At 38.1% G+C, this 21,197-nt stretch overlaps 1 protein-coding gene across 1 annotated transcript in view; it reads left to right on the top strand.

Moving 5' to 3' along the window:
* The window catches only part of Atp8b4 (ATPase phospholipid transporting 8B4 (putative)), a 310,406-nt gene that overhangs the window by 133,290 nt on the left and 155,919 nt on the right, over window positions 1–21,197 (top strand). Inside the window, 2 exon segments of the mRNA XM_045157629.1 lie at window positions 5,303–5,391; window positions 8,071–8,267. Coding sequence (XP_045013564.1) covers window positions 5,303–5,391; window positions 8,071–8,267 — 286 coding nt within the window.

Consider the following 21,197-nt stretch of genomic DNA (forward strand, 5'->3'; position numbering starts at 1 on the left):
CTGGGTCATGTTCTTCAGTGGTGTAGCCACTGCTAACTTGCCCATACTTAAGCAAATAACCTCCAACCCATGCTTATGCAAGCAACCCTAATTTAGCTTAGTGGGGATTGGTTGGGAAGAAGGGGTATAGTGGGAGCAGGAAGAGGATAAGAGGGGATAATGGGAGTGAATAGGATCAAAACATATATGAAGTTATCAAAATAAAATAAAAATAATAAACCTAAACCAAAGGGTTAGAGACAAGAGGTGAAGAGTACAGGAAAAGGAAAGAGCTAGCTGACCCATACACTATGACCCATACACAAAGCCTTGTGGCAGAAATGAAGTTAAAAAAACTTCAGAAGAGCCGGGCGTGGTGGTATAGACCTTTAATTCCAGCACTTGGGAGGCAGAGGTAGAAGGATCACCATGAGTTTGAGGCCACCCTGAGACTGCATAGTGAATTCCAGGTCAGCCTGGACCAGAGTGAAACCCTATTTCAAAAAACCCAAAACCAAACAAACAAAACAAAAACAAAAACAAAACATCTACAGAAGACCAATTTGATATAGAGGATAGGGATGTATGCATATCAAGAGAAGTTGAGTTAAGAGATCTGGAGCCATGGCTTAGAAGTTAAAGTGCTTGCTTGTGAAGCTTATGGACCCAGGTCAATTCCCTAGTATCCATGTAAGCCAGATGCACAAGGTGGCACATACATCTGGAGTTCATTTGAAGTGGCTGGAGGCCCTAGTTCACACCCCATCTCTATCTGCCTCTTTCTTCATCTCTCAAATAAATGAATAAATGAAGATTTTTTGTTTTTATTCTAAGAGTTTGGGGAAAACAATGTAAGTTTCAAAGAGTGTATATATATATATATATATATATATATATATATATATATATATATATATATGTTTAAAGGGTACATATGTGTTAAATTTTAAGGGTGGTTTCTTGCCTATAGCATTTGTAATATTTGTAAATAGCAAATCCTGGAAAGAGTACACAAGATGAGTGTGAGTTGAAGAAAAAATATTGATTAGAGTTCAGGACAGACTAAGCTTTCATGGCAGATGAAAACACTTTTTTTCAGTATATTTTAAAACTAGTCTATGCATGTATTTAACAATATGAACTATGATTGCTATCATAGTTCTAAACAATTTTATTTACTTTTTTTAAGCTTTATTTTTATTTATTTATTTGAGAGAGAGGGAGAGGGAGAGGGACAGGGAGAGAGAGAGAGAGAAAGGCAGAGAAAGGGAGAGAGAGAATGGGTGTGCCAGAGCCTCTAGCCACCACAAATGAACTCCAAATGCATGTCCCCTTGTACATTTGGCTTACATGGGTCCTGAGGAATCAAACCAAGGTCCTTTGGCTTTGCAGGCAAATGCCTTAGCCACTAAGCCATCTCTCCAGCCCTTATTTACTTTTTCATTCATTCAATTCTGTCTTGTAAATTTCCATGTCATTAGTATTTCCCCCATAGAACATTATGTTAAATTATTACCTAATATTAACTTATATAATTTGTTCTTTTAACATTTTTGCTGACAACTTCTGTAAATCTAAACAATATACCACGGTCACAATCCCCTCCCACTACCCTGTCTTTTCTTTCTCCCAAATCCCCCCAAGCACACACTGAATCCCTTCCTCTTTCCAACTAGTTTCTCATCTATTCTGATGTCATCATTTTCCCCTCCTGTTATGCAGGTATTGTGTAGGTAGCATCAGCCACTGTAAGTCATGGATACTAAGGCCACTTTGTATCTGGAAGACAGTATTGTAAGCACCCCCCTCTTCCCTTGGCTCTTACATTGTCTCTGCCACCTTTTCTGGTTCCTGAATCTTGGAGGGTATGATAGAGATATATCATATAGTGCTGATTACTCCACTGTCACCTCTCTGTACTTTGGTAAGTTTTGAGTCACCCCAGTTCTCATCACTATCTGAAAAGAAAAAAATGATTAGAATGGGGGCTATGAGCATAGAAAGAGAAGTGGAAGCTTCTTAGAAATTTGAATTGAGAAACATTGCTGACCATATTTAAAGGTAAGGATGAGATAGATATCAACTATGACTCTCAGGTATCTTCCAAATCTTGCAATTTGCTGGCATGAGGAATGTAGGTAAAGATCATGAGCTGGGCTGGTCAAGGGTCATTTGAAGGACCTCAGAAAAATCCAGGTAGAGATGTCATATAGGTAGTTTAATGTATAGGAATAAATATATCAGTTTAAAGGTTGAAGGTAGGTTGGAGATGGTATACTTGGTGTATAGATGTTGAGGTTGTGGTCCCAAGGAAGGTGAAGTGAGTAAGAAGAGAGTCTTAAGGAACTTTAGTACTTAACAGCTGGGCAGAGAAGGAATTCCTGAGTAAGTAGGAGGAAAAGCAAGGGAACATCATAACACCGAGGCTAAGGGAAGAACATACTTCAAAAGTATAGAGTAATCAATAATGTCAAAGGCTTCTGGGAGGTCAAGAAGTTATAGAGGACACTGATAACAGTCATCAGATAGTTTGTTGTGCTGACTGGCCCCAAAACTAGGTTTAGTAAGAAGTGGGGAATGAGGATAGAACATTTTTTGTTTGTTTGTTTGTTTGTTTTTTCGAGGTAGGGTTTCACTCTAGCTCAGTCTGACTTAGAATTCACTATGTAGTCTCAGGGTAGCCTTGAACTCATGAGGATCCTCCTACCTCTGCCTCCCCAGTGTTGGGGTTAGAGGCATGTGCCACCACACCGGCTAGGATAAAACATTCTTTCAATATATTTTCCCATGAAGGGAAGGATCTCAACATTTGTGGATATGTTTAAGTAAGTGCTTAGCTACCCATGAAGTGGATTCTTTGTTAGTTTGTGTATTTAACAAATCTAAGCTTTTGAAACTAAACGTCTGTCAATACCTGAGTTGCTGTCAATCTTGTTATATGTTTTGTGATCATTACCACAAAAGAAATATTTCTCACCATCAATGTTCATAGGATGTTAAAGAACAATTCTGAGAAAGTGTGGGTGGTCTTTTTTACAGTAATTGGCTGGGTATAGGGCCCTGAAATATATTTTGCAACTCAAGATGACAGGTTGTTCTGAGACCCCAGTCTTTAAGTAAATGAAAGACTGTTTAAGGGTATACCCACCTTTCTCTGACTTCTAGATTAATTTCATGTGCATCCCCCTTTTCTCTCTTCCTTCATTTGCCTTTCCTCCTATGGCTGCATGGATAATAATGATGGGAAAGATAGTATAGAATGAGATAGGAGATGACTATAACTTAATATAAATGCTTCTGTTTAGCATTTTCCCCGTCAATAAGGAATTTTATTAGCAATATATTCTAAACTTTTTTTTATTTATTTGAAAGCAAAGACAGACAGAGATTGAGATAGACAGAAAGAGTGAGAGAGAGGGCATATGGGTACACCAAGGCCTTCAGCTACTGCAAATGAACTCCACATGCATGTGCCACCTGTGCATCTGGACTTACTTGGGAACTGGGGAATTGAACTATGGTTGTTAGTCTTTGCAGGCAAGCACCTTAACTGCTGTGCCATCTCTCTAGCCCAATAAATTCTAATAAATTTCATTTGTCAATCATCTAATAACCTAATTTGAAATAAATCAATAAACTGTAAAAGGGAAACAACAGAAAGAAATTAAGATGAACTTTAGGGACAGGTAAAGCATTGAACATACATTATGCTTGTATAGAAATATAATAGTGACTTCCTTTAAGTTGTACAATTAATTTATGTTAATACAAATGTATATATATATATATATATATCCAGAATTCATTAAAAAGGTATTTAGTAAATATATCATGAGATAACACACAACAATCTTATTTTGTATATAGTGTGTAATTCTAATAAAGGATTCATGTACTGACACACTTTCTTGGAATTTTTTAGTTTTCCTATTAAAAATACCCCAAACTCTGTAGATTGTGGAGATGATTTTCTGTGTTTCAAATTTTGATTTGGCATTCTGCAATGTGTTTGTACTGCATTATTTCTAGCATCTCCAAGTTATTTCTTCCTTTTACTGACTTTACTACTCTTACTATTTCAGACTAGAAGTACACTTGTGCAGATTTTTTTTTTTCTTTTTGGTTTTTTGAGGTAGGGTCTCACTCTAGCCCAGGCTGACCTGGAATTCACTATGTAGACTCAGAGTGGCCTCGAACTCATGGCAATCCTCCTACCTCTGCCTCCCAAGTGCTGGGATTAAAAGCATGCACCACCATGCCTGGCTCGTGCAGATTTCTGAAAAGGAGTGTTTGCTATCTCTTTCTAAGAAAAGCTCTATCTGGGCTTATTTTATTCTATGGTAGTGAATTCTCTTATGGATTTTAGGGGTTTTGTTAAGTTACTAGTTAAGAATCATATACATCATTTTTTACTAAGTAGAAACTTCATATGGACACATCAGATGTTGGTACCAGCATTTCTATTCTCCCTGTTTCCACTCCGCGGAGGGCCCTCTTTAGTGGGATTGCTGGTATTAACCATGGGTTGTGGGTTATGAGTTATGACAGCAGAAGTCTGTCCTTGTGTGGGGCCATGTTTCTGGATAGTCACTCCCACCTTGTGGATCTTGCAATCTTTCTGTCCCCTCTCAGCATCTGTCTGTCACCTTGGCTCAAGTTGTCACGCTCACCTTGGAAGCAGTACTCTTGGTCATCTCGCCAGTTCCTGTCTGTGGTTTTACCTGGGCCTTAGCTTCTGTGTGAAGGGTGGTTCCTCTCCTGCCAGGGAGTCAGCTATCCTTGTCTTCATGATCAATTTTGGCTGTTGGTGGTTCTCACTGCCTTTTGAAACAAACAAACAGAAAACTTTAAAAAAATTTCTTTTGTGAGTGTGTGTGTGTGTGTGTGTGTGTGTGTGTGTGTGTGTGTGTGTATGGAGGCCACAGGACAATTGTGAGTGTCATTCCTCAGGAATATCACCTACCTTTTTTTGGAGACAGGGTCTTTCATTGGCCTGGAGCTTTTCAATTATGAAAGACTGCTTGGCCAACAAGTCCCAGGAATCTACTGCCTCCCAAATGCTTGGGATTACAAGCATGTGCTACCAAATCTGAGCTCTGGGGATCAAACTCAGTTCCTCATGCTTGCAAGGCAAGGACTTTACTGTCTGATCCATCTTCTTAGCCTTAAAATTATACATATGTTAATGGCTCTTGCTCATAACAAAAGTTAAATTATTTTGAAAAATATATTTTTCTTTCAGAAACATTGATTTTAAGTAAGAATCACTAGTAGTAATAATATTGCATAATCTAATTGTTTCAAAATGGTTACTTTCTTGTAGGTCCTGACACTAAGTTAATGCAGAACAGTGGTAAGACAAAGTTTAAGAGAACAAACATTGACAGATTGATGAATACTCTAGTCCTATGGGTAAGTTACATGAAGAAATGAGGCACTATCACCAGTCACTGTTACTTTTATATATCTTATTGATTTTCTGGGGACTCTTTTAGACGCCCATAACCTTTTTATGGATTTGTGTTTGGACATTTTATACTCAGGGCTAAGATTATTGTCTTCTGTTTCTCAGATTATAAGAAGCTACCGACTAGTAATAGAATTTATCAGGAGAGGTGGGTTGTGTTTAAGAAGGCATTCACAACCTTTCAAGTTATCATATTCCAAGGACTTGTGTTTGGAAAACAAACCATGTTTTTAATTTGGTATTTTTGTTGTTTTATCCTTGCTCAAATTCTCTTTACATAGCTGTGGCTAGGGCTAGCTTCACAGTGTGCATCTACACATGACTTCACACTCAGCAAGGCCAGGCATGTGGTCTGTTGATCTACTTTCTAGAAGTTCTGAGTAACTTCCACCAAGGGGCCCTACATTTTCATTTTGCATTGGGCCCTGCAAATTATGAAGAAGAAATACAAATGGCCAGTAAATATTTTTTAAAGTGTGCATCATCTTTGGTCATCAGGGAAATTCAAGTTAAAATTTTGAGATTCTCTCTCATATCAATCAGAATGGCTACCATCAAGAGATGCAATGGTAACAATGCTGACTAGCATGTGGGGAAAGAGGAACCCTTATTCACTATTGGTGGAAATATATACTGGTGCAGTCACTGTGTCAGTGTTAAGGCTTTTCAGAAAAACTGAAAATAGACCTACGGTATGACCTAGCCATGGTACTCCTGGGCATATACTCTAGTACTTTTTATGAGCCTTGGGGGCCCCAATTACCATTGTCCTTTCTGGGGGCATCTAAGTGTCTTCTTAGTTAATATTTCTCTTTCAAAGCTGATTATTTTTTCTCCATTGTATTTTATGAAATGACTTTTCTTTCTTCTTTGTTTATTCTCAAACAGATATTTCTATATCTCATCCCTTTGCCAGCTAATGTTGGGCTATCTTACATTGTAGATCTGATTGTTTTCTGACTTTGAGTCATATATGGCTTTGTCTCCTTAAGGAAATGTTAAGCTTGAAGACAGTGACTTTAAAATATGTGGGCCATGTTTCAGTCTGCAAGCAGTCTTAACCAATCTGAGCCCAATATGTATTTGCTTAATTGGTCTATAGTAGTTGGTCTGTGAATGAGGAAAGAAGGGCATTGACAGGGTATAAAATATTAGCCAAGCCAAGTTTTGCAAGTGTCACCCTCAGCCTGGGCTATCTTCCAGCTACCCTCATTCCTCTGAGACAAAGTGCATGGAACTGATGTGACATGCTCATAAGAAATACCATGAAAATAGTAAGTTACTTTGATACAGATACCAAGTTGGTAAGATATGGGAGATTCATATTTCACATGCGTGGTTGTCTCCTGATTTGTCTTCATATGCCATGATATTATTCATGAGAGAATGAAGAGAAGTGCAGATCTATAATTTACTATTAATTATTTCTTAGAGCACAAAGGAAATGGAAGGGTACACATTCCTATTCTCTAGGTCCACTTTTGGTTCAGTAGCAGCTAGTCTCAGCTTCTCCAAGTGTGGCACTTAGCAGATCAAAGTCCCTGTGATGTCTTCCTCATGTCACGGCATTTGTGGCATTCCTTTCCAAGGCTGAGATTTTGTACTTACCACTTATAATTTTGTTTTCACCCTAATTGTTCTCTTCAGAATTTTTTTTTCTAATTTTGATGCTAAAACCTATGCAAAAGTCTGGTAACATTTATTTTTTAAGAGATAGAGATAGAGAAAGAAAGATAGAGAAAGAGAGAGAGAGAATTGGCATACCACGGCCTTTAGCCACTGTGTGCCACCTTATGCGCATGTGTGACCTTGTGTACATGTGTGACCTTGTACATCTGGATTCTGTGGGTTCTGGGGTGTCAAACCTGGGTTCTTAGGATTTGTAGGCAAGCACCTAAACTGCAAAGCTATCTTTCCAGCCCTCTGGTGACACTTTTTATCTTGATTATACTTTTAAAGATGTTTTGAAAGGAAAAATGTATGTCATGAGATATTTTAGTTAACCCTATTTTTTGTGGGTGCTGTTGACCTTAACAATTGTGTGATAGACCTGCAGCTAAGAGTTTTGCCAAGTCTGACACAGCTCTTTGTCACTGACCTTTTCTTCCTTGGGCTCAGGTGCTTTGGGTAGTCATACAATGTGTCATTCACACAGGCTACCATCCAAAGTAAAAGGAAACATTAGTAATACACTTAAGCAGTAGGTGTAAACTGGGGCCATCCAGGGAAAATAAAGGCACACATAGTGTTTTTCCTTAAGACACTTAGACACGTGACTTTATCACAGATTGAGGATGTGAAGTTGTTAGCTAGGTGACTGTAGTCAACCTATATAAACTTTCCATGCTTATTTTTTACTTATATATTTTTTTTATTTGCTAAGGGTGGCTAATGATTGTGTCTACCTCAGAGTCAGTGGGAGAACTAAGACAATGGTCGTCAAATAGCCACAGTTCTGACATAAAAATGTTAAATTTTATTCAAATAATTTATTGTAAGAAGAGGTTTGCATCACTCAATTTGTCAAGTGGCAATTTGTTGGAGTTAGATCTGTAATTAAATTGTGTTCTATGACTAGTTTTTGGTTCAAGTTAACTTTATCCAAAATTCTATTCTTGTTTCAGATTTTTGGGTTTCTAGGATGCTTGGGGATAATTCTTGCAATAGGAAATTCCATCTGGGAGAAGGAAGTTGGGGGCCAATTCAGAACTTTTCTCTTTTGGCATGAAGGAGAAAAGAACTCTGTGTCCTCAGGATTCCTAGCATTCTGGTCGTATGTCATTATTCTCAACACAGTTATACCCATTTCATTATATGTCAGGTAAGTTCAGAGTTTACACTTCAACAAACTCATTTTCTCCAACAGGCTTTGTTTTACAAATCACTTTCATTTGTTTTAAAATTACAGCAGTGAGGTAGACAACTCACTTCATTTCTGCTTTGCTTCATCTGTGATAAATGAGGCAACTTAGCTGTTCGGTTCTGTTTGACTTTGACATTTTCAATTTACAATAAATACATCTTATTATCTTCTTGATTTGGTTTTGTAGGAATGCTTTTCTTTGGAATACATGGGCTATAATATATTCTTATACAACATAATCAATTAGAATTGGGTTAGTTTGGGATAAGAATAAGAACATTTCAGGATATTTATAGATATGGTACCTCACCACTGCCTGTCTAACTCCAGATACTGTGATTCATGTCCTATTCAATACTTGTCTTCTCAGTAGCATTGGAAAAATTACTCTTTGGTGCCTCAGCTTCTTCCTTTAAAAATGGAGAAAATAATAGTCCTATTTCATAGGATTGCGTGAGGCATGAATAAATGCCTAACATAATATAAAAGTTTAATCAAATTAGTTTCTCCTGCTATTATCAACTATTACTGGCCTATACATAAAAGGCTTAAAGTATAGTAGGTAGTGCTTTTTTCCTTGTTACATAAAAGTAATAAATATCATTATGCTGATCTATCATTTCTAGATTTAGTCCCACAAACCCAAACTAAAACAATCTCTTTCTGTATTTACCCATCTCTTTCATACTTATGTATGTATTCTCTCTTTCTCATATGTGCCTGTTTTTTCTCTCTCTCCATACCTGTATATGTGTCTCTGTGTGTATTCATTCTCTTTCCCCATTCGTATGATAAACATACATATTTATACATACATGTACATTTTAGATCAATCTTTCTCTCTTTGTGTTTACATGTATGTGAATGTGTATGTTTGATAAGATTTAGACAGGAATCCTTGATTTGTACCTGAGACAATCTCCATCCTAATTCTATCAAGACTGGAGCAGAAAGTCCCCAAGACACTGGTGCAAGATGTGACTTAATTGCTTGAACTCTTTATTAGTTCCTTCCTTCCTTCCTTCCTTCCTTCCTTCCTTCCTTCCTTCCTTCCTTCCTTCCTTCCTTCCTTCCTTCCTTCCTTCCTTCCTTCTTTTATTTCTTTTTATTATTATGCACTTTACTCTATGAACAAATCATATGTGTGTCCCATTCCCCTCATGTTTTCCTTTTGTATCTCCTCTTCCCCTCTCCCATTCCACTGAGGGTCATCCTCAGTAGAATTGTTGGCATTTACCATGGTGTTATGAATGCACCAGTCAGTCTGTATGTGTGTGTAGGTTGGAATGCCTCAGTATAATCCTTTCTACCCTGTGGCTCTTACAGTCTTTCCCATTTGTCTACGATGTTCTCTGAGCCCTGATGGGTCTGTTAGGAAGTGTACTTTAGTGTTGAGCTCTCTGAATCCTCTGGATTTCTGCTTTGATAAATTTTGAGTGTCCTCAGTGTCTATCACCATCTCTTTGGAGCAGCAAGAGCAACACTCATGATTAAATCACTACTTCCCCTGTGCAGTCTCCTGGGGCCTGGAAGATGTGCTAGAAGTGGCTCATCTCATGCTAGGCAGTCATCTATCTTTTCTTGATGTATTGTTGGGTCTGGGTTCTCGCTGGTTTGCAGTACCATCTTAAAAAAATAACACCCCAAATGACAATCCCCAAACAGATTCTCCAACCCAAAGAGAAAGCAGTCTGTGGACACAGGACATTGAGAGGCAACACCGGAACTTAGAAGAAAACTAGCTCCCTGCTGGCTAGCCCCCATAGTATTGGAAAGTGCTCTGAATGTTGCTGGGGATAATAGCCACCAACATGAACATGCAGGGCATCCTACTAGGTACGAAACCAACTTGCCAGACAAGATGTACATACCAGTGAAATAGTGACACACAACCTGTGTAGGTAATCCATGGCTCTCCGATTGGAAAAGAGGCCTGCCCAGTGGGCAAGAACTCATACCTTGTACTGAGAATCAAGTCTGTGGGATACAATGGTCACAGACTCCAGAGAGAAGCTCCCATTAGTCTTTGGCTAAGAAGAGTGGCTGCACTCATCAAAAAGTGGCCCAATTAACTATGCTTTCCCTTTTAATCCTCATCAGTATTCCAAGGGTATTTAAAACCACTGCTCTAAATCCCCACAAGTTCTTAATAGTCCTTTCCCCTTCTCTTTCCAAAACCCTAATGATGAAATAAGAAAAAAAAAAAAAAAAACTAATGCACAAAATTCTCTCTTGTTTTGGATAGTGGTCAGGAAACTGAAATGTCAAGTTGTGAGGAATTAACTTGAAGTAGGGGCATGTGGCTATAATACCACAAAATGCTTTGGTCCTTCTGGAGCTGTGGTCAAAGTAGGTTCTGTTTCAAGTGTATTCCATTGGCCCATCTTTGATTCTAGGGAATCTCTCTTGGTTGAATCCAATTATTGAGTCTGTAGTAAATCCTGCTCTTTGCCAGAGGAGCTATTGCCCACTTTTATAGCTTTCCTTTTATGTCCTAAACAAATAATAAGTGTGCATAGTGGCTTACCATCTGTACATGTGCAGTTTCATATGTCCTTATGAAGAAAAGATACTCTGTGTAATACTTTCTTTGAAGTATAATGGAATTTTCATTTGATTTCAAAAATTGATCTTCTAAATAGACCAAAGATAGATTCTTAAGTTAGCTTTTAAAAATCTTACTTCTAATGTGCAGTTTTTGATAGAAAACCTATTTTTAATATTCCAAAGGTTTTTTTTTTTTTTTTTTTTTTTGGTCTGAGAACTGTAAATAATAGCTGTGTGATCTTAGAGAAAGTTCTTAGGTTCTCTGTGCCTTACTATACTTGTCAAATATATACTTCTCTATAAAATGAGGGATTCATATATTTGATTCCTAAGTTTCTACATGTTCTAAATAATAGTACCTTATTTTGGGTAGCAGTCTATGTGGGTATATACACATATATTTGATGGTAGGTTAACATTTCATTGTTTAAGACTACTTTCTCATGCATTTCTTTCTTGCTTTCTGAAATTGCTCTCTGTTGTTCTGTTATATAACATGAAATGTGAATCCTTGCCAAACACTATTATTGCTTTTCTCCTTCTTCTTTAATATTTTTTTATAAAACATTTTCATAGACTTTATCTTATTTATGTTTCCAGACAATCTTAGGAAGTAAGATTTGCTGATCTTCTTTCACAATTGGGGAGTTCATTTGCTTAGGATCTCAGAGCTAATTAGGGACAGACCAAGAGCCAAATGCATGTCTTTTGACAGTTGGCACTGTGTTTTCCCTCTGTCCTTAAGCTGTATATAATTTATTACTCGTAAAGAAGTCAAGAGGAAAGGAGGGGGATGAGAGAGAACCAGAGAGGCTAGACTTCTCTACTTTGTTGCTAAGTGAGCTTTTCTCTCTCTAGGTAACAGTGATTCTGACCTCAGATCATAGCCTAAGGAATTTAGGTTGTTTCATCCTAATCATGAGACACAGTAAAAAAGAAATCCCAGGCGACTGTTCTGAGAAATGAAGGCGTCCACAAAAGCTTCTAATAGGCTTTTGAATAAGTACAACGAATAAATTAGTGCCATATGTTACTTGAGGGTAAAAATGCATAATTTACTTTGAATGGTTAACAATTCCAGGTGAGCAAAGCCATTTGTTTTGATAAGATGTTTCTTTTCTTTTTCTTAAAAATCAGAGTGAATTTTATTGTATGAAAGCTTTTTTTCGTACAAATTTTGTTTCTGTTTCCCTTCTTGGTCTCTTCTCCCTCATCTTCCACTTGTGATCCCACCCCCACTATGGCCTCTTTATCTGCTTTCATGCTACATGTTCCCTTTTGCATCCCCCACTTCTCATCACCTCTTTTTTTTTTAAAAAAAATTATTAGCATTTTCCATGATTATAAAAAATCCCGTGTTAATTCCCTCCCCCCCACACTTTCTCCTTTGAAATTCCATTCTCCATCATATTACCTCCCCATAACAATCATTGTACTTACATATACACAACATCAACCTATTAAGTACCCTCCTCCCTTCCTTTCTCTTCCCTTTATGTCTCCTTTTTAACTTACTGGCCTCTGCTACTATGTATTTTCATTCTCATGCATAAGCCCAGTCATCTGTAGCTAGGATCCACATATGAGAGAGAACATGTGGTGTTTGGCTTTCTGGGCCTGGGATACCTCACTTAGTATAATCCTTTCCAGGTCCATCCATTTTTCTGCAAATTTCATAACTTCAATTTTCCTTACCGCTGAGTAGAACTCCATTGTATAAATGTGCCACATCTTCATTACCCACTCATCAGTTCAGGGACATCTAAGCTGGTTCCATTTTCCAGCTATTATAAATTGAGCAGCAATAAACATGGTTGAGCACGTATGTCTAAGGAAATGAGATGAGTCCTTAAGATATATGCCTAGGATTGCTATAGCTGGGTTGTATGGTAGATCAATCTTTAGCTGTTTTAGGAACCTCCACACTGTTTTCCACAATGGCTGGACCAGATTGCATTCTCACCAGCAGTGTAGAAGGGTTCCTCTTTTTCCAAATCACCACCAACATTTATGATCATTTGTTTTCGTGATGGTGGCCAATCTGACAGGAGTGAGATGGAATCTCAATGTAGTTTTAATCTGTATTTCCCTGATGACTAGTGACGTAGAACATTTTTTTAGATGCTTATATGCCATTCGTATTTCTTCCTTTGAGAATGCTCTATTTAGCTTCATAGCCCATTTTTTGATTGGCTTGTTTGATTCCTTATTATTTAACTTTTTCAGTTCTTTGTATATCCTAGATATTAATCCTCTATCAGATATATAGCTGGTGAAGATTTTTTCCCATTCTGTAGGTTGCCTCTTTGCTTTTTTCACTGTGTCCTTTGCAGTGCAAAATCTTTGTAATTTCATGAGGTCCCAGTGATTAATCTGTGGTTTTATTGCCTGAGAAATTGGGGTTGTATTCAGAAAGTCTTTGCCAAGACCAATATGTTGGAGGGTTTCCCCTACTTTTTCCTCTAGCAGTTTCAGAGTTTTAGGTCTGATGTTAAGGTCTTTAATCCATTTGGACTTAATTCTTGTGCATGGAGAGAGAGAAGAATCTATTTTCATCCTTCTGCAGATATATATCCAGTTTTCAAAATACCATTTGCTGAAGAGGCTGTCTTTTCTCCAATGAGTATTTTTGGCATTTTTATTGAATATCAGGTGGCTATAGCTACTTGGGCTTACATCTGGGTCCTCTATTCTGTTCCACTGATCTACACGTCTGTTTTTGAGCCAGTACCACACTGTTTTTGTTACTATGGCTCTGTAGTATAGGTTAAAATCAGGTATGGTGATACCACCAGCCTTATTTTTGTTGCTCAGTATTATTTTAGATATTCGAGGTTTTTTGTGATTCCAAATGAATTTTTGAATTGTTTTTTCTATTTCCATGAAGAATGTCTTTGGAATTTTGATAGGGATTGCATTAAATGTGTAGTTTGCTTTTGGTAAGATTGCCATTTTCACAATATTGATTCTTCCAATCCAGGAACAGGGGATGTTTCTCCACTTTCTAGTGTCTTCTGCAATTTCTTGCTTGAGTGTTTTAAAGTTCTCATTGTAGAGATTCTTTACTTCCTTGGTTAGGTTTATTCCAAGGTACTTTATTTTTTATGATGCAATTGTGAATGGGAGCGATTCTCTGATTTCATCCTCTGTGTGTTTGTTGTTAGCATATATGAAGGCTACTGATTTCTGTGTATTTATTTTGTATCCTGCTACATGGCTATAGGTGTTTATCAGCTCTAACAGTTGGCTAGTAGAGTTTTTAGGGTCCTTTATGTATAGAATCATGTTATCTGCAAATAATGATAACTTGATCTGTTCCTTTCCAATTTGTATCCCTTTTATGTGTGTCTCTTGCCTTATTGCTATGGCTAAGACGTCCAAAACTATATTAAATAAAAGTGGGGACAGTGGAAACCCTTGTCTTGTTCCTGATTTTAGTGGAAAAGCTTCCAGTTTTTCCCCATTTACTAATATGTTGGCTGTAGGCTTGTCATAAATAGCTTTTATTATATTGAGATATGTTCCTTCTATTCCCAGTCTCTGTAGGACTTTTATAATGAAGGGATGTTGGATTTTGTCAAATGCTTTCTCTGCATCCAATGAGATGATCATGTGACTTTTGTCCTTCAACCCGTTTATATAATGTATTACATTTATAGATTTGCGTATATTGAACCATCCCTGCATCTCTGGGATAAAGCCTACTTGGTCAGGTGAATGATCTTTTTAATATACTCCTGTATTCTGTCTGCCAGTATTTTGTTGAGAATTTTTGCATCTATGTTCATGAGGGAGATTGGTCTGTAATTTTCTTTTTTTGTTCTATCTTTGCTTTGTTTTGGTATCAGGGTGATGCTGGCCTCATAGAAGGAGTTTCGTAGAATTCCTTCTTTTTCTATTTCCTGGAAAAGCTTAAGAAGCAATGTTGTAAGCTCTTCCTTAATGGTTTGGTAAAATTCAGCATTGAATCCATCTGGGCCTGGGCTTTTTTTATTGGGAGATTATTGATAAGTGTTTGGATATCCATGTTTGTTATAGGTCTATTTAAGTGAGTAATCTCATTTTGATTTAATTTAGGTAGGTCATAAAATCAAGGAAAGCATCCATTTCTGTCAGATTTTCATACTTTGTGGAGTATATGCTTTTATAGCATGTCCCTATCATATTTTGAATTTCTTTGGAATCTGTTGTGATGTTACCTTTTTCATCTCTGATTTTATTAATTTGTGCCTCTTCTCTCTTTCTTTTGGTCAGATTTGCCAAGGGTTTATCAGACTTGTTTATCCTTTCAAAGAACCAACTCTTTGTTTCATTAAGTGTTTGGATTTTTTTTGGTTTCTATTTCATTAATTTCTGCCCTAATCTTTATTATTTCTTCACGCCTACTGATTTTTGGTTTGCCTTGTTCTTCTTTTTCCAAGGCTTTAAGGTGAAGCATTAGGTCGTTTACTTGCGACCTTTCTAATTTCTTAATATACGTACTTAAGGCTATAAATTTGCCTCTTAGAACTGCCTTCATTGCGTCCCAGAGATTTTGATATGTTGTGTTCTCATTATCATTTGACTCTATAAATTTTTTGATTTCCTTCTTGATTTCTTCATTGACCCATTCATCATTTAGTAGTGTTTTGTTTAGTTTCCATGATTTTGTGTATGCTCTATAGCCTTTCTTGCTACTGATTTGTAGTTTAATTCCATTGTGGTCAGATAGAATGCCAGGAATTATTTCAATTTTCTTGAATTTGTTAAGATTTGCTTTGTGTCCTAATATATGGTCTATTTTAGAGAATGTTCCATGTGCTGCTGAAAAGAATGTATATTCTGCAGCCTTTGGATGAAATGTCCTGTATATATCTGTTAAGTCCATTCCTTCTATGACCTCATTTAGTCCAGATGCCTCTCTGTTTATATTTTCCCGGGATGATCTGTCAATTGATGAGAGTGGGGTTTAAAAGTCACCCACCACCAACGTGTTTGGTGTTATCTGTGACCTTAGTTCTAATAGTGTTTGTTTGATGAATTTGGGAGCCCCCATGTTAGGGACATATAAGTTTAGGATTGCAATGTCCTCCTGTTGGAGTGTGCCCTTAATCAATATAAAGTGACCTTCCTTATCTTTCTTGACTAACGTTGGACTAAAGTCTACCTTGTCAGATATTAGGATAGCAACCCCTGCTTGTTTTCTAGGCCCATTTGCTTGAAACACTGTCTTCCAACCTTTCACCCTAAGATAATGTCCATCCTTTGTAGAAAGATGAGTTTCTTGGAGACAACAAATTGTAGGATCCTGCTTTTTAACTCAGTCTGCAAACCTATGTCTTTTCGTTAGGGCATTGAGGCCATTGATGTTAAGAGATATTATTGAAAGGTATGTATATATGTTTGCCATTTTTTTTTTCTGGTTCTGGTTCTACCTGTGCTCTCTTGTGTTAACTAGTATTTGAGTATTACTTGTTTTTTTTCTAGGTTCCTTATATGTGTGCTTTTCCTTTTCTTCAGCAAGGAGTATTCTATCAAGTATTTTCTGTAGAGCTGGTTTTGTCTTCAAATAGTCCTTTAACCTGCTTTTGTCATGGAATGTCCTTATTTCTCCGTCTATTTGAATGGATAACTTTGCAGGATAAAGTAGCCTTGGTTGACAGTTGTTAACTTTCAGAACTTGGAATATATCACTTCAATCCCTTCTGGTTTTAAAAGTTTGTGTTGAATAATCTGCTATAATCCTGATGGGCTTGCTTTTGTAGGTAACTTGATTTTTCTCTCTAACTGCTTTCAGTATTTTTTCCTTGGTTTGTGTGTTTGGTAGTTTGATTATAATATGACAAGGAGAGGTTCTTTCCAGGTTTTGTCTGGCTGGGGTTTTAAAGGCTTCCTGTATCTGCATTGGCGCATCTTTCCCAATTTGGGGGAAGTTTTCTTCTGTGATTTTGTTGAAGACACCTACTATGCCTTTGGAGTAGAATTCTTCTCCTTCTACTATGCCCTGAATTCTTATATTTGATCTTTTCATAGAGTCCCAAATATCTTGAAATTCCCACTCATACTTTTCTATACTTTTGTCTTTCTCTTTGTTGGACTGTATTAGATCTGCCACCTGGTCCTCTAGCTTAGATATTCTGTCCTCTCCTTCATCCATTCTACTGGTGAGATTTTGTACAGAGATTTTTATTTCATTAACTTTGTTCTTCATTGCTAGTAATTCTGACTGGTTTTTCTTTATTATTTCTATTTCCTTATTTATGTCTTGTATTGCCTTCTTTATTTCATGAAATTGGTGTCCTGCATCTTCTTTGATTTCCTCTTTAAGTTCCTCTTTGACTCCTTTGATTTGTTCTCTGACTTCTTTGAACATATTTACAGTCATTCTTTTGGAATCTTTCTCAGGCATTTCCTCTAACTCATTCTCACTGGAGGTCATTTCTGATGCATTAATACTTTTAGGTGGATTTATATCATCTTGCTTTTTAGTGTTTCTTATTTTATAATGTATATATTTTTGCATCTTGGATTAAGTTAATGCTTGGATATTCTAGCTAGCTGGGTATTCTTAGCTGTTTCAGTTGATTTGATGTTATATATTTTCAGGGTAGGAGCTTAAGGTGTTAGGTGTGACTCTTAAGACTCACCCGAGTATCTACAAAGGTGCTCTTAGGGGTTGAGTTTCCCTGCTATGGGAGTATTCAAGTAGGCTGAGTGGAATAAAATACAGGTAGATTCTAAAATTTAACTAAACACTGTACCCATTCAATCAAAAACAGCCCCAAGTATGTATGCCAGAGTAGTTATTATAACAACCAGATCCTCTATCAACATAGAGGTTAAGATTTCTGGTCTGTGGAGGGATCCAAGTCAGCTTGTGACCAAGTGAGACCCTTCCCTTGTGCAATCCCAGCTACCTTGGATGATTTTGGTCTCAGTCAAGTTGCTGCCTGGTCATTGGGCTGCTGTTCTGGTTTCTGGAGCTGGGCAATGGCTTTTACTGTGGGGCAAACCGAGCCTGGCAACTGTGGCCCTGCAGATCAGCACCCCTGCTGCTGGAACTGCTGCTGCTAAAGCTGCCTCTGATGGGTCTGTCAGCAGCTGAAGCTGCTGCTGCTGGGCCCACCGCTGCTGCTGCCTCTGCTGCTGCTGCTGCTGCTGCTGCTGCTGCTGTAGCTGCCACTTCTGGAGCCACTGCTACTGCTGAAGCTGCTGCTGCTGGGTCTGCCGCTGCTGCCACTCCTGGGTCTGCTGCTACTGGGTCTGCTGCTGCCGCTACTTGATGTGCTGCTGCTGGGTCTGCCGCTGCTGCCACTCCTGGGTCTGCTGCTACTGGGTCTGCTGCTGCCACTACTTGATGTGCTGCTGCTGGGTCTGCCGCTGTTGCTGCTCCTGGGTCTGCTGCTGTTGGGGCCTCTGTTACCGGTGCCGGAGCTGCTTGGTCCTGCTGTTGTCCCAAGTTGGCGTGGCTGGGTCCCGGACCGCTGCTCTGTTTGCTAGAGCTGGGCTCAGGCAGTGGGGGAGGGGAGGGAGCTGCAGCTGCTCTGGATCTCTCACTGTTCTGCGTGTTCTTCTACCTCGTGGTCTGCTTCCCCGTTGCTCACTGCCGCTCTCCCTTCACATTTCCTGAGTTGTGGAGAGCGCCGCTGTGAGTGGAAGCTCCCGTACTTGGCTTTTCCTGCGGCTGGAGCTGAGTCTGGCGGCTTTCTGTTGCACTGCCACCGCCGCAGTTGCCGGAGCTGCTGGGGCTGCCTTGCTGGCCTGTGCAGGCCTGGATGCTCTGGATCTCTTCTACTTCTCTGCTGCTGCTTCAATTTCCTATACACCTCACTTTTTAGTAAAAGTGTGTATTTTGCTGGTTTTGTTTGGTCTTTTTTTCCTCCCAGGCTGCTCTGGCATGGTACCTATGCCTCCATCTTAACCAGAAGTCTCTCATCACCTCTTGTTCCTTACTTTTGGTCTTCTATCTAGTTACATAGCTATACCCATTCTCATATTCCCTTACATCCATACATGAAAACATTAAATTTAGGATCTGTATGAGAGAGAATATGTGACTTTTGTTTTTCTGGGCCTGGGATACCTCACTTAGCATAAATTTTTTTCATCCATTTCTCTTCAAATTTTATTGTTTTCACAGCTGAATAAAATTTCAATGTGTATATGTACCACATTTTCATTATTGATTGGTAGGTTCAAATATATTTTATTTTTATTTATTTATTTTAGAGAGAAAGGAGGAGAGAGAAAAAAATGGGCATGCCAGGGCATTTAGCCACTGCAAATGAACTCCAGATGCATACACCACCATGTGCATCTGGCTTACTTGTGAGTCCTAGGGAATCAAACTTGGGTCCTTAGGTTTTGCAGGCAAATGCTCTAACCATTAAGCAATCTTTCCAGCCCAATTGGTAGAATTTTTAATGTTTGAATTTTGCAGTCTTTATGTACTCTAGATATCAACCGCCCATCCTAAAGTTTAGCTGGCCAAAATTTTCTCCCATTCTGTGAGCTTTCTGTTCATTCTACTGGTGGTTTCATTAACTTTGAAGAAACTTTTTAATGTTATATATTTCCATTTGTTGATTCCTGGGGCTATGGATTATGCTATTGGGGTCCTGTTCAAAAAGTTCTCATCAATCCCCATAATTTCCAGACTCTTCCCTATGCCTTATTCTAGTAGTTTTGGTGTTTGTGGTTATAAATTAAGGTCTTTGATCCACTTTGAATTGATTGAGGTGAGAGGTATGAGTCTAATTTTATTTTTCAGGTGGGTATAGAGCTTTTCCAGCCCCATCTATTGAATAGGCCATCTTTTGTCCATTGTTTGTTTTTGATATCTTTATCACAAACTAAGTGGCTGTAGCAGTGTGAGTTTACTTCCGGGCCCTCTATTCTATTATACTGGTCAATATGTTTGTTTTTCTGCTAGTACCATGCTCTTTTGTCACTATGGCTCTCTAGTGTAATTTTAGGCCAGGAGTTGTGATACCTCCAAAAGTATTCTATTTGCATAGTTTTATTTTGGCTATGCATGGTCTTCTGTGTTTGCATATGAATTGTTGGGTTGTTTTTTCTAGTTCTGAGGAGAATTTCACTGGAATTTTGATTTGAATTGCATTGACTTTGAAAATTCCTTTTGGTAATATAGTTATTTTCACATATTAATTCTTCCAACCCAGGAACATGAATGTTCTCTCCCTTATCTTAGGCCTTTTCCTTTTCCTTTTTTGGTGTCTCAATGTTTTGATGTTTCTATTCTATCATTGTGCTTATCTGTTGTACCAGCCCCAGTTTTACTTTTCTTTTCAAGGTAGGGTCTCACTCTAGCTCAGGCTGACCTGGAATTTGGTCTTTATTCTCAGGATGGCCTCAAATTCAATGCCATCCTCCTACCTCTGCCTCCCCAGTGCTGGGATTAAAGACATGCACCACCACACCTGGCTTCCAGCCCCAGTTTTTAAATATATCATCTCATAGCAGCCATTTTTCTCTCAAGTAATTCACATTGTTTTTATGAAGGAATAGGCACTCAGTTCCAGGTTCCTAAGTTTACCGCTGTGTACATGGATGAAATCATAAGCCTTACTCTTGTACAAAAGGTAAAACACTCAATGACACATTATGCTAACTCTGAACAGTTGTCTCCTTTTCTCTATTAGTTAAAGAAGGGCTACATTCTCCACTGTGACTCTTGTAAATAAATCCTCCTTGCCAAACAAAAAAGGGACCCATATCCTCTAAGGCTATTTTAAGCCTCAGAAATTCAAGTGAATTTTAAATACTTCCATTGGCTTCTACTGCAACATGAAAGTATCAAACTCTGTTATGTTCAGGGAGCTATTAGACTTTCAGATGACTGAAAGCTTTGATTTATTTTTTAAGTATTTTATTTATTTGAAAGAGAGAGAGAGAGAGGGAGAAAGAGATAATGGGTGTGCCAGGACCTCTAGCCCCTGAAAATGGATTCCAGAAGCATGCACTACCTTGTGCATCTGGCTCTACGTGGGCACTGGGGAATTGAGCATGGGTCCTTTGGCTTTGCCAGCAAGCACCTTAACTGCTAAACTATCTTTCCAGCCTGCTTTGAATGATTTTTGCAGAGTTGTGGCCCTTTCTCACCAGGGGAAAGATATCTCCCAAGATCCTCAGGGGATGCTTGGAACTTCAGACAGTACTGAACCATCATTTTTCTGTACTTTAATAGTATGATAAGATTTAGCTTATAAATTAGGCATAATAAGAAATTAACAAAAATAAACAATAAAATACAATAAATATATCAATATAGTATCATAAAAGTTATGTGATATAATCTTATTGTTTCAAAATATACTGTGCTGTATGTATCCTGTATACATT

Source organism: Jaculus jaculus, chromosome 8 (assembly GCF_020740685.1).
Source record: "Jaculus jaculus isolate mJacJac1 chromosome 8, mJacJac1.mat.Y.cur, whole genome shotgun sequence".
NCBI classification, from domain to species: domain Eukaryota; kingdom Metazoa; phylum Chordata; class Mammalia; order Rodentia; family Dipodidae; genus Jaculus; species Jaculus jaculus.